General features: G+C 44.2%; 1 protein-coding gene across 3 annotated transcripts in view; it reads left to right on the top strand.

Annotated features, from left to right (window-relative positions):
- LOC147640469 (putative apyrase 5) overlaps positions 1 to 14,509 on the top strand; it is an 89,736-nt gene extending 75,227 nt beyond the window's left edge. For all 3 annotated transcript variants that reach the window (XM_086780996.1, XM_086781003.1, XM_086781013.1), the window contains exon 8: positions 14,010 to 14,509. In XM_086780996.1, the coding sequence (XP_086637122.1) occupies positions 14,010 to 14,280 (271 nt within the window). In that variant the 3' untranslated portion in view covers positions 14,281 to 14,509. The remainder of the gene's footprint in view (positions 1 to 14,009) is intronic.
- Positions 14,510 to 24,325: the final 9,816 nt, after the last annotated feature.

Genomic DNA, 24,325 nt, shown 5'->3' with positions numbered 1-24,325 from the left:
TCCCCGGGAGGCACTGGCAGTACCCTGGCGCTCACCTGCAGTCCGGCGGGCACTGAGCACCGACCTTGCTCGAGCACCGCAGAGGAGACCTACCATGCCGATTCGTGCTTCACGGATATCCTCTATCTGCAGTCGGTTGAGTAGTCTCGACACTAGACAGCGCTCGGAGGCTTTCGACTACTCCTTCACACGCCTTTTTGGAGTGGAGGGCCCCCATGAGCCAGCACCCATCAGAGTTCATGTGGTGATACCTCCGGCCCGAGGAGAGGAGGCACTTGATTCAGCGGTGGCCTTCTCCTTCCCTCTCTGCAGCACTAGCGACCGGGAGTGGACTTTGGATCTCGCTCTTAGTATTTTGAAGACTCAGGCAGTTGAGTTTTCTCACCATGTGAGCGATCTGGAGATGACAGACGTGATAGGCCGACTTTGGGAGTTGGCTCACTTCTTTGATACCGGGAGTGCGGATGCCTCCGGGATTCGACATTTGGTGGTTCGCATAGTGGCAGACCTAGCACGTGACCCTGGTTATGTATGCATACACGAGGTTTCTCACTCTGAGCGGGAGATAGTCGCCATGGGACACAGCCACTGGCGCCTGGTCCGAGATTCTTGCAGCACACCGGGTGGGCAGATTCGTAGCCGCTCGGATGGGGACTATTCTCCATCCAAGCTGCTTGTTGCGAAGGCCCGCCGTATGGCTGAGACAGCCTCCACCTCAGCAGGTCATCCGTGAGGATCATCTCATGGAATGTACAGGTCCTTGGCGGTGCACACTATGTACGCTATCGTGGTTGCTTGAGGCATGCCTGGTTGGGGGCAGTATTGATATTCTGATGATGCAGGAGCACCATTTGAGTGAGAGCAAGATTCGGAGATATGGTTCGGTGATGCCTGGTAGATGGGACACATTTTGGTCTGCAGGGTTTGGCCCCTTGGGTGGGCAGGAGGTGTATGTATGGTCATTGCGGATGTATGGCGGCAGGCCATTGTGGATCGCGCGGTCATTGTGCCTGGTAGAGCACAGTATGTTATTTTGAGGATGCACGATGAGCACTTTGGCGTGCTCAATGTCTATGCGCCCAACCATGCTAGTGCCAGAGTAGAGTTCTGGACCCTTGTTACAGATGCATTGCCCGAGGCCGCACGTTGGTGTGTCGGGGGAGACTTCAACATGCTTGAGGACTCGGCCGATAGGGTGGGAGGCAGTCATGTTACAGTGCACGGCACGGAGCTTGCAGCTTTGGAGCGATTTGGCATGACACTGCGGATCACTGATGCATGGCAGCATGAGGCTTTCTCCCGCTCTCAGGATAGTCTTAGTTTTTCTCGGTCGGATCGCCGGCAGGGAGGGACTAATCTATCACGGATTGATCGCTTCTATGTGGGCGACAGGTTCGAGGAGCGTGGTGGCTCCATTGGCATTCTTGCTGGCACCTCTTTTTCAGACCATGCGCCAGTTATTTTGACACTTGAGGAGAGGACACGGGAGACCAGCTTGCAGTTGAGGATCCCAGAGAGGATACTTACAGATCCCAGCCTTTCTAAGGACATTGAGAGAATATGGCATGATAGCGAGAGCTCTGACGTGGATGCAGCAGGCCAGTGTGCCCAGGGACTCATCGAGCTCGGCTCTTTTTTGCACGCTATCGCCTTGACACAGCTGGGAGAGACACGCGAGCGGGAGCGTCGCTTGAGACGTAGCCTTGCTTCGCTCCAGCGCCTCTAGGAGCTTGCAGCTTTGGAGCGATTTGGCATGACACTGCGGATCACTGATGCATGGCAGCATGAGGCTTTCTCCCGCTCTCAGGATAGTCTTAGTTTTTCTCGGTCGGATCGCCGGCAGGGAGGGACTAATCTATCACGGATTGATCGCTTCTATGTGGGCGACAGGTTCGAGGAGCGTGGTGGCTCCATTGGCATTCTTGCTGGCACCTCTTTTTCAGACCATGCGCCAGTTATTTTGACACTTGAGGAGAGGACACGGGAGACCAGCTTGCAGTTGAGGATCCCAGAGAGGATACTTACAGATCCCAGCCTTTCTAAGGACATTGAGAGAATATGGCATGATAGCGAGAGCTCTGACGTGGATGCAGCAGGCCAGTGTGCCCAGGGACTCATCGAGCTCGGCTCTTTTTTGCACGCTATCGCCTTGACACAGCTGGGAGAGACACGCGAGCGGGAGCGTCGCTTGAGACGTAGCCTTGCTTCGCTCCAGCGCCTCTAGGAGCTTGCAGCTTTGGAGCGATTTGGCATGACACTGCGGATCACTGATGCATGGCAGCATGAGGCTTTCTCCCGCTCTCAGGATAGTCTTAGTTTTTCTCGGTCGGATCGCCGGCAGGGAGGGACTAATCTATCACGGATTGATCGCTTCTATGTGGGCGACAGGTTCGAGGAGCATGGTGGCTCCATTGGCATTCTTGCTGGCACCTCTTTTTCAGACCATGCGCCAGTTATTTTGACACTTGAGGAGAGGACACGGGAGACCAGCTTGCAGTTGAGGATCCCAGAGAGGATACTTACAGATCCCAGCCTTTCTAAGGACATTGAGAGAATATGGCATGATAGCGAGAGCTCTGACGTGGATGCAGCAGGCCAGTGTGCCCAGGGACTCATCGAGCTCGGCTCTTTTTTGCACGCTATCGCCTTGACACAGCTGGGAGAGACACGCGAGCGGGAGCGTCGCTTGAGACGTAGCCTTGCTTCGCTCCAGCGCCTCTAGGAGCAGCAGCCTACATGTGAGTGGATGGCGTTCCAGTTGAGCCAGGCACGCCAAGAGGTTAGAGAGGCAGAGGAGCAGAGACATGAGTTCTACTATCATCGCCAGGCCTCTCAGTGGACGCAGCTTGGTGATAGAGTGACTGGGGAGTTTTTTGAGATTACCGGGCCCTGCCATGCTCAAGCAGGAGTACGCCAGCTCAGGAGGCAGGACGGATCGTTAGCCACTGAGCCCGGGGAGATTAGAGCCATTGCCACTGAGTTCTATAGAGACCTGCTTTCAGCGGAGCCAGCCACGGAGGCACGTGATGCTTGCAAACAGATTGTGTGGGCCCATGTGTGGAGGAGGGTCACAGATCGTATGCGCACAGTTTTGGGTGAGCCTCTTTCAGAGGATGAGCTTGTTGAGGCTTTGAGGGTCCTTCCGCGCCATAGTTGCCTTGGGGAGGATGGATTGACGCCTGCCTTTTTTATGCGCTATTGGGACCTTTTGGGGCCAGGCCTCCGCAGAGGCTTTCAGTATGTCTTGGACATTGGGGTGATGCCATAGAGCTTTTCAGAGGGCTTGATCTTTCTTATCCGCAAGGGGGAGGGAGTGCTTGATGATATTCGGCATTGGAGACCTATTACGATCCTCAATACTGTCTACAAGGTCCTAGCAAAGGCCTTGAGTTTGAGGATCCAGCCCTTCCTTGGGGAGCTGATTCATGCTACCTAGACAGGATTCGTCAAGGAGCACAGTATCCTTGACAACATTTTCACCTTCTGGGAGAGGCGACGGCCCGAGCTAGATTTCTCGGTGAGGACCTGGTCGTGATGCTTCTCGATTTTGAGAAGGCATACGATAGAGTCGATTGGGGTTTCTTAGAGGGCACTATGCTTCGCTTGGGTTTTGAGCCAGACTGGATTCGAGGAGTGGCGGCTCTATATTCCACAGCTTGTAGCCAGGTGTTGATGGCAAGAGGACGCGGGCCGAGGTTTGAGTTGACTAGATGAGTCCGTTAGGGATGCCCTCTCGCCCCGTTACTTTTTCTCTTCTTTGCTGAGGCTATGAGCATGTATCTAATAGCAGAGGAGGTTGGTTTGAGAGGACTCCAGCTCCCAGTCCGGGGTGAGGACCTGCTCGATTTTGAGTTTGTTGATGACACGAGATTGTTTTTGCATGGCCTGGAGGCCAATCTACAGAGGGCAGAGCAATCGTTACAGGTTTTTGGTGCAGCCTCGGGAGCATTGATCAATTGGCGCAAGACAGTGGCCTTTTGGATCAGTAGTGCTCCTGCTGCGGCATGGAGCCCAGACCCGGGTTTTAGATGGATTCCTCCTGGCACAGCAGTGCGGTATCTGGGATGCCAGATTGGACTTGATTTGTCACCTGAGCAGCAGATCGCCCCGCTTCTTCTGAGCATTCGGAAGAAGCTTTTATATTGGAGTACAGCTCGGCTATCCTTGGCTAGGAGGGTGGTGGTGACAAATCAGGTGCTTTTAGCGATTATGTGGTACATCACGTCTTGCTGGATTTTCTCGAGCTCTTGCATCAGCCAGGTACAAAGGCTGATCAGGAACTTTCTTTGGTTTGGGCGGGATGGTCAGGCGGCCCGGGCTAAGGTTGCTTGGGCAGTTATTACTCTTCCGCTGGCCAGGGGGGCTTGGGCATTATAGATCCAGTTGATCAGAGTAGAGCCTTATTGGGGAAGCTTATTGTTCGGGGGCTGCTTCCAGGTGCTGAGCCTTGGAAGAAGCTTCTTTTTCAGCGACTGCAGGCTAGGGCTCCCCCAGCAGGGGGCACTTGGGCACCAAAGATACGATGGATCTTCATAGAGATGAGGAGGACAGGCCTCAGTAGAGGATGGGAGGACAGATTTGCCTTGAGCATCCTGCAAGCTTGGGAGCTGCTGAGACCAGGGCTTTCTCAGAGACCTCCTACTTGTGATGAGGAGCGGGCCAGACAGCCGCTCATCTGGAGCCCCGCGGTACGCACAGAGCAGGGTCATATGTTGGGTTCTCGGCCTCGTCTAGCCTGGGGACCATTGGCGGCGGCAGGCCCAGCACGCAGTTTTGGAGATAGGCAGGCCTTTTACAGTCTCAGAAGCATGTGAAGATTCCGACTCTCCCCACCTGAGTCACTTCAAAGGGGGGCTGATTATGAGGGATGACATTCAGGAGGCACTCACTGAGGAGTGGTTCACGCCTTTTGAGCCAGCGGCCCCACGGTGGATGGGAGCCTTAATACAGTTGGAGATCCTGATTGCTGTCAGAGCTTGCACTGAGGATGGTAGATGCCGCTACTATGAGTTCCAGGATGAGGGCAGACTTCAGAGAGTGGAGGTGGAGTCGCCTTTGGTTGCAGAGTGCATCTTTCAGAGGATACGGGTAGTGGCCGCCACTTCCCGGAAGTGGCATATTGATCCAGACCCTGCAGATGTGGACTCTGATTGGCGCATATGGGCATATGTTGCGCGCCCCTTGGCCCGGCTCGAGTGGGACCCTGGCGAGTACGAGTGGCATGATCCTTATGCGTCTCCCGAGGCCACAGAGATCACCTTCTTCCAGTACACTGTTCGGTTGGGGAGGCATATTTTGACTGCGAGGAGGTTGGTCTCTCCAGCTGCATCGGAGCATTGGCGGCTACAGGGACTCTCATAGGAGTTCCTGGAGGATTTTTGGACCAGGCTCTGGGCTAGCCGACAGGCACGCAGGATCTCGACTTTCCAGTGGCTGGTTGCCCACAGGGGCTCTGCAGTTGGCACCTGGCTTGTCTACAGTGGTCTTCCGGCGGCCTGCGTCCGATGCGGCCACCCATTGGAGACACACAGACACTGCCTATGGGACTGTCCACAGGCGCAACAGATTTGGCTGAGGATGCTGCGCATTTTAGCCCCCCTCTCTCCAGAGGGCATGTATACGTGGGGTGCCGGTGCTTGGTCGACTTCGTCAGGGCCTGCTCTGGGATACGAGACGGAGCAGGACATTTAGGCCATCAGATTCATTAGGGGCCAGCCTCGCCTTGTTCCTTCACCGGATTTCTCGTCCGTCGACTGGACACAGGAGAGGGATCTGCAATGGGAGCTCCTCAGCAACCTCACCATATGGTTCACCTGGAGAGCCCGTTGTTTTAGGGCCTTTGAGGGGAGACTGGAGCCACCAGCAGAGACTATTCAGGGGATTTGGCAAGAGTTAATCCACACCCTGCGAGGATAGTATGACCGCATCCGAGGCGACTCGGATGCGGCGATCTTGCGGCGCCAGGCCTTTCACACCACTTGGCGCAGCGGCCCCTTCTATACCCTACACGCAGGGGTATCCATTAAGAATGGGTATCCATTGCCACGCATGGATGATCTCATGGATCGGGAGCAAAGTCCTTCACGAAAATCGATTTGAGGTTGGGGTATCATCATATAGAGATTTGATTTGAGGATGTGCCGAAGACGGGTTTTTTACTCAGGACAATCACTATGAGTTTTTGGTCTTGCCGTTTGGTTTGATCAATCCTCCAGTGGATGATGAACGATTTACTTTGTGCATATTGGGAAAGTTTGTCGTGGTATTCTTGGATGACATACTTATTTAAGTCATTGCACGAGCACGTGTGGCATCTCAAGACTGTCTTGGAGATATTGAGACATGAGAAGCTCTACGCAAAGGAATCCGAGTGCGACTTTTTTACGAGATCCTTTATATTGGTCATATCATCACTTAAGATGGTATACGTGTAGGCTGAGACAAAGTGAGACCGGTTCTTGAGTGTCCGGTGCTGCAGACTATACAGTAGGTAAAGTCCTTTTTGGGTTTTACGGGCTTCTTTCGAAAGTTTATCCAAAATTATGCCAGGTGGGTGGTTGCACCATTGACATGACGCTTGAAAGGAGTTATGAAAAAGAAGGGAGGAATAGTCCTCTGATTATTTGGAATGAAGTCCTTAGTAGGAGCTTCAAGTGATTTTCAATAGGGGGAACTCTTTTCCAGGATGGTCCATTGCCTTTGAGAGCAAGAAGCTCACTAAGGCTGAGATGCAGCACCCGACGTAGGAGATGGAGTACTTGCCGTAGGAGATGGAGTTTTGCTTGTGCCACTCTACAGTTCCAAGTTTGTTGCGTGGACTTACCATCACTCCTTAAAGTACATTTGTGACCAAGGTGATTTGAAAGCAAGAAGCTCATTGAGGTTGAGATGCAGTACCGGACGTGGGAGGAGGAGTTTTGCTTGCAGTCATCCATGCCTTGAAGAAGTGGAGACATTATCTCTACAGTTCCAAGTTTGTTGCATGGATTGACCATCATTCTTTAAGTACATTTGTGACCAAGGTGATTTGTGCAGTCGCTCGCAAAGCGAGGTGGGTTGATCTTGAGATATGATACGACAAGGGGTCAAGCAACCGGTGGGTTGCAGATGCCCTTAGTCGGATTCTTGAGGTTAATGCCTCGTCGGTAGCTAAGATATCGGCCGACCACTATCTTTCTCTCCAAGGACTTTGCCGAGGAGATTGTTTCTTCGGAAGGATCTGGCAGCTCATTCAGACTGGTGGCAGCTCAAGAGATCCGGTGAAACTGGCCTCTGGTAGAAACCAAAGTGCAGTAGACATTAGTCACCCAAACCAATTGTAGTCTAGCCACTAAAACAAATATATGGGAGCTAGAGTGCTCCAACACATGAAAGAGAACGACACCTGTTGGCCCCAAAGCTTGGCGCCCCTTTCGGTATTTCTTTATTCAAATTCAATGGAAAAGTTTAAATGATTACAACATGGCCATTCATGGCTTGTATGTCTGCATGTCCAATTTGCCAATCCTCTAGACCTCTTAGCATAGAGGTTACACACAGCTTTGTGTCCCAAAAACACCACACTGTTATCTCCTCTAATCTACTAAGACAATGCATCCATGAGGCCTTGAATATGCATCTGACTGAACCATGCATATAGCCACAGACTCGGCCATGAAAGCAGTCCACAAACTCTTCCAAATCAGTCCACAATCTTGCCCTATTTCCACCCTCTGAACTGCCAAACCCTTCCTCTCACAAAGGGCCAGAGAGAACAACTCCGGAACAGTGACGAGCCAGTGAAAAGAGAGACTCAATATGACACCTCCTGCAGTCCCACCTGCTCACAAAGAGAGAGAGAAACTTACAGTCCTTGTGTCGCTTTTCACCAAAGAGAAGAGGTGTGAGGAAAAGCCCCGTTCAGGGCCACCGAAGGTTATAAAACCTTTTAAACTTTATTCTCTTTGCACCAAAGGTTATAAAACCTTTAAACTTTAATTCCCTTTTGTCCCCAAGTATGAACCTTGAACATGATTCTTGCTCACCGACCACCATGCTCACACTTATGCTGCACTAATTTCACAGGGTCATGACATAACCCCCTCTTGAAAAATGGCAAGCGTCCTCGATTGCATTCTGGTGATGAAGCAAGACATCCAAAGCAGAACCATAGTGATAATGAAGGCTGCCCAATACAGTAAGATATCAGCCATGTGATCCAACTAAAAGTGAAAAGTACAATATGGCAAGATCAGTGTCCCAATCTCTCTAAGCCATGCATATGCAACAACATTCACTACAAACCAATGGTGTAGTAATAATCCAAGTTGTATGCCACTGTGAACCATACATAACCACAACATCCAATGTGACTAGTACACATCTATCATAGAAGTCCCATAAGCAGATGTACTGTCAACTGTCAGTACTTTCGGGTGAGACAAAAACTGCGCCAAGCGACCTCTAGATGACATTTGAGCCTGTTTGTAGTATCAAGGGAGTGGAGGTGCTACCTCCCTCTTGAGCGTCATGCAATGCTCCAGACCTATGCTTTGCTGAACCTGAATGAGCTGTAGCAAGAGTCGGCTCCAACTCAAAGGCATCGAGATAAAGTTGCAATACCTGAGGTGAATTTTCAAGTCACCCTCCTCCATCCACTTTGCATCCATCGGTGAATAGTTTTTGAACTTCACAAGATAGCGACGAGAAACTTTACCTTGTACCTTTCTTTCCTTATGTGCCAGTATCTGCTCGGGAATAAGAACCTCATCAAGTTCCTCCACTTCCGGCTGAGCCTTATCTGATACATCCTTAGGCACATCTCCTCTAAGGCGTATCTGATGATACTCGCTTTTCAAGTCTATCCGACTTAAGATTGTGGAGCCCTGTAAGCGGTCCAATATGTCATCGATCCTCGGAATAGGGAATCGATTCTTGATGGTGTTCTCGTTTAGCGCCCTGTAATCTATACACATGCGCCAAGAACCATCTTTCTTTTGCACTAAGAGCACATGTGAGCAAAAGGGTGGTGAGGTAGGCTGAATCAACCCCTTTTTCAACAACTCCTGTACCTTGGCTCATAATTTTCTCTTGTTGGGCTGTACTAACACGGTATGGCGGTCTATTTGGTGGGATACTCCCGCGAATAAGATCAATAGCATGATCTTCTGGTCTTTTCGGAGGAAGTTCTCCCGGCAATGACTTGGAAAAGCAATCTTGGTACTCACGTAGAAAATCAGTCCTGTCTTTATCTAAGATAGACAAATTAGATTGAGATTCATCATCTTTTGCATCCTTTACAAAAACCAAGTATGTGGAAAGATGCTTTTTCATTACTGATGAAATGGCTGAAGCCGATACAATAGGAACAGATTCCCCTTTAAGCTTTACATCCAAAATATGCTCTTTCTCTCTATGAGTCAAATCTAGGAGAAAAGATTTTGACACTTTCCCATCTTGAGTGTCTCTGGCTTTATCAGGACTTTCAAGAAAACAAAGTCACCTCTTCAAAGGTCACTTCTCTACGGCTCTTGTCAGTATATGTTTTTTCATGATCTTGTTCACTATAAATGCTATCTCTTGTTGCTTTAAGCATATCTTGCATGTCCTTAAGAAAATCCTTAACATACTAAATTTTCTCCTTATCTAGCTCTACGGCTACAGGAGATCTTGGCTAGAAATTCCTGTTGTACGTATCCACCACCGCATGTACTCTATGGCACCATGGCATACCCAACAACCATCAAGTGGCATGATATAGAACTCCTCATTGTCCACATAACCCTGCACATGAAGCCTCAGCTTCCCAATAATAGGGGTAACAGGTTCAGCATACCCAGGACAAACCATATTAGCCTCATACAAAGGTCCCATCTCCTCTGCACGGATCCCCAATCTGCCAGCCAAATCTGGTGAGATAAAGTTGGTTCTAGCACCTGTGTCAAAGAAAATCAAAGCATTCTGATCTCTAACTTTGCCCCATGCCTTGCACAACTCAGTCTCCTCACCACGTGGCTGTTCCCTGACAAGATCAGGAACTAACCCTACAGAAGGCTTTGCTTTCTTAGACTTGGGCTCCCCTTTAGTAGAGTCCTTGTGGGACTTACGCTTGCAACAATTGAAAGACATATGTCCCTCTTTGGTACAGAAAAAGCATTTCTTGGCATCCATCAAAGCTTGTTTCTTCTCAGGAGTTCTCTTGGGCATTGGTAACTTCTTACATCGCTTCTCTGCAGGCACTATTGCATCACGCGACGCATGCCCTGACTTCTTAGTTTTCTTACTAGTGCTTTTGTTGCTCTTAAATCCAGTTGAAACTCCAGTGATTAACACATTTTTCATCATGGCATTCTCTATCATCTGCGACATATTTGTTACTTGAGTCTTAATGCAATAGTCACGCACTTCCTTGGGTACATTTCGATGCATCCAACTTATGTCATGCTGTCATTACATCCACCTCAAATGTAGATGTGAGCCACACGGAAGAGAACACTTATTTAAATTGTACCCAAGTAGATGGTGCTATGCCCTGCAAAAGAAGAGTGGACCACCACTGCAATGCATTGTCCTTGAGAAAAGTTGTAGCTTTTCTCACTTTCGAGGAATCCGTGTAATTTCCACCAAAAAAAGCAGCATCAAACTGCTGTAAAAAGGTAAGAGCCTTGAGCCTGTCTTTGGCCCCACTGAATGTGTCAAATTTTACTGCAGCTCCCCCTTCCTTATAATCCTTCGCCTTACCCATAGACGTTAGATTATCGTAAGGGAGTGGCCTCACAAGATTGCTACCCCCTGCATTCATGGCCATACTAGGGTCAACATTGCTAGTTCCTACACCTTGCATACCATGCAATCCTGCTGTTCCCTTGCATTCCCATACCTCCCTGAGGGTAACCCCCAATCATAGATTGGAACACGGAACCAACGCCAAAATAGCCTGGATGCATAGATTGCTGTGGAATAGGTGGCTGTCCGAAAAAGGAACTCTGTAGGTTTGCACCGTAAGTATTCTGCATATTAGAAAACTATCCAAAAGCAGGATCCTGTGGAAAGGCACCAATATTGCCATGAGGTGGGTTACTAGAATGCACTTCTTCTTCTTCTTCTTCTTAGGCTCAGAAGGGGCTCTCATAAATTCAGCAAACTTCTCACTTTGCATGAGCAGCATAAGCACATCCACTGCCCCTGCCAAATGGGCTTTAAATTGGGCATCATCTTCCTCTTTACCTAGCATATCTTCTGGCTGCGTTACATCCTCATAACGTGCATCTTCTGCAGCTTGTTCTCCTGCAAGTACATCCTCAAATTCAGTCCTCTCAGGAGTGGTCTCTTGCTCTTCCTCATCATCATAATCATAATCATCTTCAGAGTCTGACATCTTGTTGAAATTTTCTGCAATGACTTTCCTCGAGACAACCACGAGCTCACCCCCTTAAGAAAGTTGATGATGGTCCCAGCAATGGAACCTTGAAACTGGCCTCTGGTAGAAACCAAAGTGCGGTAGACTAGCACTCACCCAAACCAATTGTAGTCCAGCCAATAAAACAAATATACATGAAAGAGAACGACACCTGTTGGTCCCAAAGCTTGGCGCCCCTTTCGGTATTTCTTTATTCAAATTCAATGGAAAAGTTTAAATGATTACAACATGGCCATTCATGGCTTGTATGTCTGCATGTCCAATTTGCCAATCCTCTGGACCTCTTAGCATAGAGGTTACACACAGCTTTGTGTCCCAAAAACACCACATTGTTATCTCCTCTAATCTGCTAAGACAGTGCATCCATGAGGCCTTGAATATGCATCTGACTGAACCATGCACATAGCCACAGACTCGGCCATGAAAGAGTCCACAAACTCTTCCAAATCAGTCCACAATCTTGCCCTGTTTCCACCCTCTGAACTACCAAACCCTTCCTCTCACAAAGGGCCAGAGAGAACAACTCCGGAACAGTGACGAGCCAGTGAAAAGCGAGACTCAATATGACACCTCCTGCAGTCCCACCTGCTCACAAAGAGAGAGAGAAACTTACAGTCCTTGTGTCGCTTTTCACTAGAGAGAAGAGGCGCGAGGAAAAGCCCGGTTCAGTCCTGCCCTCTTGTCTTGCAGCGGAGAGAGAGAACACCTGTGGATGAACCTGATGTCCAGCCTTGGTACTCCCTCCTACAGTCCACGCTTCTATGTCCAGCACTGTTTGTATGAACAACAGTTCAGCTGACAGTCAGCTTCTTGCCAAAAGCAAAGGAGAGAAGAAGAAGATTCTGCAGGCGCATGTATACTCTGCAGCACAGCAGCCAACCTGTCCTCCAAAAGCCAAAGAGAGAGAGAGAGAGAGAAAGGAGGCCTGCGTTCTCTGTAGCACAGAGAACGCAGTTCAGCTGACAGTCAGCTTCTTGCCAAAAGCAAAGGAGAGAAGAAGAAGATTCTGCAGGCGCATGTATACTCTGCAGCACAGCAGCCAACCTGTCCTCCAAAAGCCAAAGAGAGAGAGAGAGAGAGAGAAAGGAGGCCTGCGTTCTCTGTAGCGTAGCACAGCAGCCAACTAACTTCACTCTCCAAAAGGCAGACCAGGGCCTGTATTCAGCAGTGCCTGTATACACAACAGCGCAGCCCGCCTGCAACTCCCTCCAAAAGCAAGAGAAGACCAGCAGTGCAGACCTCCCAGCAGCTGTTTTCCAAAAGCCAAAGTGCAGCGCTGCCCGCCAGCAGCCCTTTACCAAAAAGCATGAGAGAGAAAGAGAAGCGTGTCTCCCAAAAGTGGTGTAGCCTCCCAAATTAGCCTAGGGGCCACCAAAGGTTATAAAACCTTTAAAACTTTAATTATCTTTGCACCAAAGGTTATAAAACCTTTAAACTTTAATTCCCTTTTGTCCCCAAGTATGAACCTTAAACATGTTTCTTGCTCACCGACCACCATGCTCACACTAATGCTGCACCAATTTCACAGGGTCATGACATCCGGTGAATCCGGATGTCGAGATGAGCTGTGCCGAAGAGAAGGTAGTTCAGCAGTATTCCATTCGCAATAGATTGTTAATGCAAAAAGATAAAGTTTGTGTGCCATACATCAATGATCTTCGAAGGAGAATTCTCTTTAAGTGTCATGATATTTCAAGTGCAGGTTATTCAGGCATTCAAAGAACTCTTGCATTAGTTAAGAGATATTTTCTGTACTATGAGATATGGGAGAGGTTTCATTGTTTTTTCAAGGAGGGGTTTGGCCCCCTGAAGTGAATTTTGCATTATCGAGATCAGAGGTGTTTGGGCCTCTATTTACTAGAGCTGTTTCATCACAGAGAGGTCTTATTGAGGCTACAGATACGGAGACCGGATCGGCAGTACACCACTCCAATATCCATCACAAACTTCTTTGGGCCTCATGAAGGGATTGTGACAGATACCCAGCCCAGGTGACATCCAATCCAAGGGGATGGGGACCAGGGACGGGACACCCGAGCTCTTCAGGAGTGCCCCCTGGACCTGAGACCTGCTAGCGCCTTTTACGCGTGGAGTTGTTAGGGATGGGGCACTGTTCCTCGAGAGAGCCAGATACCCTTGCCCTTGGAGATCCAGGCCATCCTCCCCTCAGGTCCAGATCCAGGGTATATACCCCAGCACCATAGAGCAGCACCGTCCCAGGTAGTGGATATTGCTATATTGATTGTAGTAGAGGAGGATGACACACGATGCCTCGCCTCATTGGTTTCAGTGGCCTCACTGCTCATTGTACATGTAGGAACCGCCTAGTAGGTGGGCCTATTTTCTTTTGTTTCCATGTTTGTGATCTTCAGTTTACACATGCAACGTGTGTGACTCTATTTGGTCTCAGACCCATTAAGCCTTTAGTCGACGTAAAATTCCCCCCCCCCCCCCCCCCCCCCCCTCTCTCTCTCTCTCTCTCTCTCGTGTTGTATGCCAAAGATGGGTTCAATATCTGCATTTTCAGTTGTGTTTCTGCATGAATTGTATAGCCAGTGCAAGAGATTGCTTACCATTTACCCATGGCTGATAGTGCTGAGGTATGTTACAGGGTGGTGTTTACAAATCAGGTGGGTAAAATTTCACTGGACTGGGCTTTAGGTGCATTGATAGTAAAGATGAAGGATGATGGGCTTCCGGAAACCTCAGCAGACATGTTCGAGGACTACAAAACCATTTTTTCATTTGTATCTCTTTCGTTAGTTATTGGACTAGCGGTTCTCGTTTTCTATTGGTGGCGAAGACCTAATATAAAAACAATCTATGATTTGGAAAAAGGTCGGTACATCACAACTGTTGCTCGAAATCTGAATAAATTTTGATTAATTAGAACCTCAGAATTATGGTATCAAGTGGTGGTTGGGAGTAAATATCGCACATGTCAATTCTCTGCACTCCATTTGGAATGATTGTTAACTCTATGCTCCAAAAGCAAACCATATTTTTTAATTTACCATTACACGTGCACAAACAATAGGCTATACCATTATTATTTTGTATTACGTGGAGGATCATGAATGTGCAAATAGTTTTGATTGTTTGCAATTGTCATTGCGTCGTTATATGTGTTTGCATCGAATGCAGTGGTCATGCCTTATTTTTGCATAGTATAAATTTGAGATTTTCATAAAATTACCATTGGTAACATATTCTAAATTTTGAGTTACAATTTGGTGATTTTTTAGATCTTCAAGTTACCAAAGATCTCTTCATTTCTTTCATACACGCTAGATGTTGTATGAGTTTCAAGAAATTAAAGTTATTTCTATCAGTTATTGAGGGAACTTGGGAAAAAGTAGCAAAATATTATAGTGATTTCTACTTGGTGAGCCTCAAGTCATGAATTTGAGCCTTGTTAAGCATGCGTCATATAGACTTATAGAAAAACCCTAATGGTAATTTTTCTTAAAAGGTGAGTTATTATTTGGTAAGTTTTTACTAGTTCAAAGTTACCAAATGGTAATCATCAATCTAAATTAGATTTCAATTTTTAACTTTTTAGTCGTTTGGTTCCAAGGTGGTTACCAAATTTATACTGTGCTTATTTGTGAGCTTGAAATTGTATCGAATGTGTAGAAACAATGTAGAGTCCTCCGTTCACATTCGTTTGTTTTTTGTCACATTAAGGTCACAGGCCCTTTGAATTCGTACAGAGAGCACGTTACCATGGCATACTCACCTCAAAATATCAGCTCAGTTAATTGACTCCGAATGGTTGCTTTCTATTCTACAAATTAATTAGTGGGGCAAGACGCTTAATTTCTTATGAAAGGACCTATAGGCCCTTTCGCATGAATAGGCTTTGAACCTTGGATTTCCTTGTAGATGAACATGAGCTCTACCACTAGGTTGCACAACCTTGTGGCCTAGTCTTGTGTATATTAGAGAAGTATGAGCTTTGTTTTACTCTCTCTTGTTGCTTTTAATAGCACAAGGTTTATTTATTTGAGAAAGAGTTATTTTTCTTTTGGTAAAAAGGGAACATCTGCTCACATGTGGATTACCTCTCTCTAAAAGGGTAGAATGTACATTGTAGAATTGTGAGAGGGAAGGTGTCAATAGGAGCTTGCAATGCCAAATGACACCACCATCTACTTGGGTGAGGAAAGTACTTGGGCTCCAAGTACGGAGGAAGGCCGAGGAAAGGCTACACAGTGTTGTTGCATGTTCTTTGAGTCACCTGTCAAGCGCTCCGAGTGTCCCTGAAGGGTGTGGATGAGGTCCTTTTAGATGGCCTCCATCAGAGGTGCTTATGCCCTAGATGGCCTTATTGTGTCGTGCTCTCAAGATGTGCCAAGCGGTGATTGTGCTAATGAGCTCGCACCATGGAGCTGTGTGTAGAGGAATGATGATCTCACCTTTGAGGCCCAAGTGACAACCCCAAAAGTCCCTAGGACAAGAGGTGAACTGCCACCATGCCTATTGCGCTTTTGGGTAGTCCCAAAGTCAATGTTGCTAAGAATTTGGGGAACAACACACCGACTACTACAAAGAGATGGGGTAGCAGTTGGAGTCAACTGTCCACACTGCTCTACTCATGTGGACAACTAGCCAAGGGAAGAGAGTCATCTTCCTCAGATGACTACTATCCCAAGGGCTCTTACAGAAGTTGGTGAGGAAGACGAGGGAGATGCCGTGGGCTCGCCACAAGGTCAGGTGATCTCAGGTGTGTCGTTGATCTCGTGTATCTTGATCTGCCATCCAACCTGAGTCACGAACTCGAAGAAATTTGGACCACTCAAAGAAGGGAAAACTTGGGTGCTTTGATGGGGCTCTGGGGTCTCTCCAATGTGCACTAAAGCCGAGCCGAGCTAGTTGTGGTTCTTCCAAAGCCACGAGTGCCACAAGAGTTCCTCTGCAACCTCCTTGAGAGGATGTGCCGACTCTGCACACCCCTTACTTCTTCGATATGCACAATATCCTAGGGTCCTTGTGTCGTAAAGACGCCCATGGCAACTGATCTCGAAGGCAAGCACGAGGGCATTCTTCTTGGATGAGGGAATTGGATGGCAAATTGTGATGCGGTTAAGGGATTAATGCTGTAAAAACAAGGCCATGGAAAAGCTGCGCAGCTTTCAAAGGGTGTGGGGAGTTTGCAACGCCTTTTCTACGCCCCAGTTAACGTGGGTAGGAATCTATCAGAAAACGAGGTCAAGCTAGAATGTAATTATGCCAAAGAATGGAGCTACAAAGTGAGCATTTTTTACTTGCCTTTATTTGAATTGCACCAGAGGGAATGGCCGTTCACAATCCCACCAAGCCCTAGAGGGTAAGGAAATTTTCACTGCTCAAATTGAGAACAATGGGTTGTAATCCTGCATAGGCTTATGGAGGAGACCATTTTGTAATAAAAAATGAGGTAAATCATCACAAACACCATGCTGTAATTTATGCACTATTTGTGAAGCCTCATCATCATGCATATATTCCTCTTGAATCTCCTCAACCCGATCATTATGCACTTCCATGATGGCCGATAAAGAACATGCCTACATTCTAGAGAGTGAATCCGTCACCACATTCTCCTTTCCCTTCGTATATGTGATCTACATATCATATTGTTGAAGGGTAGCCAACCATCTTCTTTGCTTAGGTGAGAGGTTTGATTGAGATAGGAAGAATTGAAGAACCCTATAGTCACTTCGCACATAAAACTTGCCGCTTTAAAGATAGTGATGCCATTTCTTGATTGCATGCAAAATAGCAATCATCTCTTGGTCATACACATGCATCTCTATCTCTTTGTCATCAAGTTTGCGGCTTTCATAAGCAATGACTCCAAGATTTAAAAATTTTTGAAATCTCAGTCATATAACCCATTAATCTAAGATTTAAAATTTTGAAGTTGGGAGTAGGATACAATGGATTGGATGCATTTATTCCCATAACCAAGGTACTAGATTTGTGGATTTAAACCATATGAATCACTAACACCTTGAGTATTGTTTAAAAAAATCGACTTGACATCTTAATAGGGTTTGGAAAAAAATGTCTTTTAAATTTAGAGGACCCACAAGATCTCTAAAAGAAAATGTTTTCATTTTATTTATGATTTAACCCTTGCTAATGACCTTAGCGGGTTAACTTAGTTATCAACAACTAAACACACTAACCAAGTTAGGTGGCACATCTATAAAAGCAGATGCACTCATCTTATGAACAGAGAAATATCCTTTCCATCAACATTCTTGAATGTAGACCCAATTGTGTGTTGGACCACATCCAGGGTAGTTGTCAATAGCTGCATCCGATTCTCACAATAAGACATTTCTGGTATAGGAGCTATTTTTATTTCTTCACCCTTAATGTCTGCTTCAATCTTTTTAAGATCCACATAAAGGCGTTCATTTATAAAGCGTTCCTTCTCAGCAAAGATTCATCGTTCAAGATCCGAGATCTTGCACTTACACATTAAATAGACACTTAATTTTAGTGGACTTCCTTGAATGGGATGTTGTGTCGGATTCTAGATCATAAAGATATCTAGTGATGGCTGTGTGAGCACTATGATTAGAGTTGACCTTTATGATATGTTCATTCTTTCTTAGATAAATTTTGTTAGTTCTTCCCCCAAGGCATGGTCATGAATGGCCTACCTAGGATAATGTAATGAAGCACATATAATGCTTGGAAAATAAGAATATACACTAGTTACAACCATCCAAGCAACAAACAAGTTAATCTCCTTGATTATGGATTAAAACCAAGGAGATTACTCTTTCTTTTTCTCTCTCTCTCTCTCTCAACTATACAAAGTATACAAAGAGCTTGAATTACTCCTACGGTGAATTTTTTTAATAAAAAATCTAATCTAATCACACTAAAGGAAAGCACAAGAAAGTTGTTTTAATATGACCTACAACACTAATTTTGATTAGGGGCCTAAAATAGAAAATTTGCATTGACCTAATCAGCCCAAAGTGGGCTTTTATGATCAAAGAGCTCATTCCCCCAATTCCCATGGTGATTTTGGATTTTCATTCGGAATCCAGAATCTCAAGTTATGAGCATTTTAGTGCTTGCTACTAAAAATGAGTCAAAAATTGATGGACTGAGATTTAATTAAATAATCACTTAATTATAACTCAACTATCAAATGGGATGCATTAACAAAGTCCTTATTAAGCTAGAAATGTAATACTTATTATTAATTATTAATTAATAGAATGATTAATAACTAATTAATCTAAATTAGATTACTTTGTAGTTTTTTAACAGAGAGCAAAAAATGAACCAAATGCATATTTATAAAGTAAATGTTAACCAAATGCTTACTCAAAACTCTAATCAATCCACACAAGCTTAATATAACACACATCAGCAATGTCCTTATTAAGCTAGAAATGTAATACTTATTATTAATCATTAATGAATAGAATGATTAATAACTAATTAATCTAAATTAGATTACTTTGTAGTTTTTTAACAGAGAGCAAAAAATGAACCAAATGCTTACTCAAAACTCTAATCAATCCACACAAGCTTAATATAACACACATCAGCAACACATTGACTCAAAACAAATTGAAAAAAACAAAAAAAACCCCAGTCAAATCCATGGTTGCAAATCCCTTTCCCTTCACCTTATCCACACCTTCTCTTTTCCTTCTCTACATAGAAAGTACACAGAGCAAGGAATGGTAGAAAAAAGGGACGTAGAAAGCACATAAGCTACCACACATTCTGAGGGAGCAACTTTTCTCCTCGATAGTGGGGGCACTAATGTGAAGCCAAACTCATAGGAACAAGGAATAAACTAAACCATTATACCTACAGAGAGGCATGTCAACCAAAATCAATGAGAATACTTACTTGTTTGTCGTGGGGATGAGAGTGTCTACTCATTTAGAGCTTCCCAAGGAGGATCTCCAACCACTTGTTTAAGTAGCTCTTGTGCTACTACATCTTCCATTGTTTTGTCACCCACACGGTGTTTGTTGAAGCTCTCCAAGGACAAGCTCCTCATAGCAAGAAGCTATGGTGGTATGACACAGTAACTTGTAAGCTCTCACACTCTCTCTCACCACACACACTCAAGAGATAAGGTAAAGTAGAGAAGCTAGTCCTCTTAATCTCATACAAGGGAAGTGTCCATTCTCATTAGATTAGTTATCTTTTATATAACTTACTAAGTGTCCGGGCACCTAGACTTGGGTGGCCAACTTATGCATATGTGTGCCCTAGGCTAACTAATATACATCCCTTTGATGGTGGCATTGCACTTAGCTCAGTCATCCCTTGTTTATATCATTAATGAGCACATTAGAGTAGAAAAATTAATAGATTTACATTAAGTGCTAAAAAATCATTTGGGCAAGCAAAATTAAAAAGTGACCCAAATAAATAAATAGATTTGCCGATATCAATCACTTGTAATTATCTTGGCTTTGTTAAAAAAGTGTTGAAGAAACCCATCAAATTCTTTCGCCCCTTAGTAACCACCATTAAGTGGCTAGTGTTTGCCTTGGTTGGATGTAGACCATGACAACAATCTGATTAGGAGGTCCTAAAACAGCTAATCTAAATCTAGTAATAATCAAACTTAGTATGATTTATGAAGGATTTATATGTTAATGATGATATGATCCTCTTGATCCCAACATGTCTCATTAAGGAAGTCATTGGCCGATGCCATCCATCCATACTAGGTTTCGTAAACATGGGGTGTTATACCTAGATGTTATGTTGACCATTAGAACATCCAATCGATAAGGCTTTAGTTAGGCTTCAATTTAGAGAAATTATAAATCCCTAAGGTTGGGTAACCTAGCAGTGCCATACAACTTCACATGTGCTACGAAGGTATTTTTTATGTGACTATCATGAAATTCTTGAAAGATTCTTTGAGTTTTATGTAAAATGCTTTTAGTTTGATGTGAAAATCTTTCAGTTTGATGTGAAAGACTTTGAGTTTGGACGTGACTATTGTGAAAATCTTTCTGCCACTTTTGAATAACTTCTTGAGATTCATTAGGTTCTATCCTCATCTAAGGGTTCAATTGTTTTAACCTTTTCTTGAAGGATTCTTAATTATCCAAGATCATGATCAACCATCACGCTTGAGACTTGTATTCTAAGGCACTATTGCTTCTAGGCCAAAATATAACTAAAATGATTGGTTGTAACATTAAAAGCTATGTGGTATACCCATAGTGTAGTAAAAGAAGTTTTCAACCCCAATTATGAGGTTTATCTTCTTGGCCAATCTATTGGTTAGGATCCCCTTAAGTGTCTTGTTAGATCTCTCCCATTGCACATCAGGGATAGTAAATGTTGGCTTTTTGATGACAATCAAGAAGAGTCTGCTACCATTTTCTCAAGATCATGATTAGTTTTTGTTGCTATCTTTAGGAGCCAATTTTGTGTCTTCGTCTCGCCAATGGCTCCGAGATTGGCTTACAACCTATCGTCCTATACTCGGATAACATGTCCAAATCATTCTACCTCTATAATAGCCAAATCCGATCATGTGATCTAATCACCTCTATATCCAAGAAGTATTAGAGCTCACCTAAATCCATCATTTCAAGATTCCTTTTAAAGAGAATCTTCACCTCATGAATGTCAACACTATCCCCTATGACAATGAAGTTATTAGCATAGTTGATTACTATAATAATGTCCATGTTAGTTTTTGCACGTAAAATAAAAAATCTGATGCAGATATATGAAATCCAATAGTGACAAGATATACTCTCCTATCTTGTCTGGCGATACTCCAGGTGCTTGTTTCAAACTAGACAAGGCTTTATGTAGCTTATAAATAAACTGTGGGTGTGCATGTCCTCATTTCCTAGTGGCTATGCACCATGTAGACCTCCTCTTATAAAATCACCATGTAAGAAAGCATTATTTACATCCATTTGATGTAAAGACCATAGGTGTAGCCATATCAATGACTGCTCTCATGGTAATTACCATCCTAGAAATCGGGCTAAAAGTCTCCGCATATTCAATCCCATAGGTTTGTGTATATCCCTTGGCTACCAATCTTGATTGCCATCCTAGCAACTAGGCTTAAACTCTCCTTATTATAGTCAACCCCATAGGTTTGTGCACATCCCTTGGATACCAATCTTGCCTTGTACATGCTCACAGACCCATCTAAATTTTGCTTTCCTTTATAGACCCACTTGTATTCAATTACAAGTGGGTCTAAATTTTGCTTTCCTTTATAGACCCACTTGTATTCAATTTTGCTTTCCTTTATAGACCCACTTGTATTCAATTACCTTATTCTCCTTAGTAGGCAAAGGCACTAACTCTCACATCTCATTTGTATCTAATACATGCATGCCATCTTCCCAATGCCAGACCTTGGTCAGGAAGGTTGAGGAAAAATCCCAAGAATTCTAACACATCATTTGGTGTTGCTGTAGTAGATGCTAAAAATTCAACAAATTCACAAGTATCATGAAAGGGAAAAGAGAATGTGGATCAGCCTAGGTGGGTTAACCTTTCGTTAACGCTTGATGTTTTTATTGATTGGGATAGTGGATAAGAATAGGGCCTTGATAAGAAGTTTAGGATCCTGGATGTTGTTATATCTGGTATAAAAAGAGCTAAAACCAAGTTGAGAGCACTTGGTAGTGATCCAGGTGCACGATGCAGTAATATAAGGGTCATATATCTAGTGGATAGGTTGAGATATGAATATAGCCCATCATTATGCTTATATAGTCAAAGTAATACAAGAGGTAGATCCCACAAGTTTTGAGGAGGTAACACTTAGATATAATAATAGACCCACTGCTAAAGGACACTCAAAATCCACTAAACACATGTGATTACTGATCTCCATTTGTTGCAGCCACATTGCTATTTACATTAGCCTCTATGGAATCCTTTGTTGGAGTATACCAGCTACTCATCTCATAAAAAACAACATCCTTGCTCACTTGTATCTATAACCTTTTTGCTCAAAAAGAGAGTCTCCAATAAGGGTACATTTTTCTACCTTGGATCTAGTTTGCTTCTCACTTTATTTGGAACATGTACATAGATAATATATCAAAAACTTTAAGTGTGTTAAATATGGTTTTTTACTAATAAACTTCTATGCCGTCATCATGCCATGAACTGCTGGAGAGTGGGGGGTTTGGTTCATAATATAAACTGCAAGCATCATGTCATGAATTGCTGCTATGGGGATCTTGTTTATAATATTAAACTGTAGTCGGTGCTACTTTAACCCAAAAATAATAAGGCATCCCTTTTCCATTAATCAATGCATGGGCAACTTCTACAATATGCATGTTCTTCCTTGCTTCAACCCCATTTTGATGCACGAGGTGTACATGCATGTAAATTTCCTCTTTATCCCATGCTCTCTTAGATAACACTAAATTTATTGGAGAAATATTCTCCCCCATCTTAGGCATTTTATTTATATGCCTTTGTCTTTCTCAACAACCAATTTTCTTGAAGCTCTAAAAGTGCATAAAAATTTCACTTTTCTCTTTATGAAGAAAACCCACACCTTCCTATTGTGGTCTCATTAATGAAGGATACATAATAGTGACATCCTTTAATTGATGCCATTTTTGTTGGTCCCCTAAACATCAAAATGCACCATATCCAATGTTCTTTGACTCACATTCCTATCATGTAGTAATGCATGCTTAGACTGGTTTCCTAATTGGCATGCTTCACATACTTTATGCATTCTATCTACTTTAAACTTTAGTAAAATGCTTTGGGCTTGTATATTTTTTAGTTGCTAAATATTGATATGACCAATATGCTTATACCAAATGCTAATGCTTGCAATCATACATGTACCATGTGTAAACATTGCAGCCTTTACTTCAGCATGTTTACATCCAATGTAAATATTTTGCCAACTCTGTTGTTGCTGCGCTTTGCAACCATGCAACACTGGTTATTGAAATCTTCTACATAACAACCATGAGAGTTAAACCTCACTTTGTAGACCCTACTCAACCATTTTTCTAATAGAAACCAAGTTCTCTATAATGTTTGGAACATAAAGTACATTAGCTAGGTACTTCATTTTACCATCATGCATAGACAATGGCACCTTGCCAACATGCACAACAGGATGCACAGTACCATCACCGTTTCCACATATCCTAGTTTTTTTCTCATTTTTTGAATATCTTTAAATCATGCTCAATGATTGATCATGTGGTTAGAGTCACCTAAATCCACATACCATACATCTCTAGGGTTATAATCACCTAAATCAACACACCATACATATCTAGGGTTCCTTGCATCTACAGTCTAGAACTAAGTATATGTTGCATCACAAAAAGTTACTCACTTCTATCTTCATCTTGCTTGCTAAAAGATGCATACTTTTCTTGCAAGCTTCCCACTTTTGAGGTCATTTGGCTTTTTACAGTAGTCCTTTGTTATGATTTGTTTGGTTTGCCATAATAATAGCACTTTATGCTATTTCCACTATGATTTCTTTACCATCCACCTTGACCTCTCTGGCTCCCCTTGCCTCTAGAGTGGCCTCTTCCATCTGTTTGTACATTAGATTCTTGTTGTTGTTACCCATGATTTCTATTTCTAAAATGGCCTACACCTTGGTCTCTAGATGATGATCTACCTCTACCTCTTTCCATGTAAAAGACTTTCTCTTGCTCTTGTAGAAGACTTGCTCTTGCTTATTTTTAGAAGATGATTTACTCCCAACATTCACCTCTCCTGAATTATATAAGAAGGGCTATAAGATCCTTGAAGTTTGGAAGTTTGCGCATAGATGTCCAAAATTGATTATACTCTTTACTAAGCTCATTCAATGTGATCGATACCAAGTCATTATCATCAATAGGAGCACCAATTGAGTTCGAATAGATGTCCAAAATTGATTATACTCTTTGCTAAGCCCATTCA

The sequence above is a fragment of the Cibotium barometz genome, chromosome 3 (assembly GCF_041138505.1).
Source record: "Cibotium barometz isolate CiBa-2024 chromosome 3, ASM4113850v1, whole genome shotgun sequence".
Taxonomy (NCBI): Eukaryota; Viridiplantae; Streptophyta; class Polypodiopsida; order Cyatheales; family Cibotiaceae; genus Cibotium; species Cibotium barometz.
Note: the sequence above shows the minus strand (reverse complement) of the source record. Positions and strands in the feature narration are given on the sequence as shown.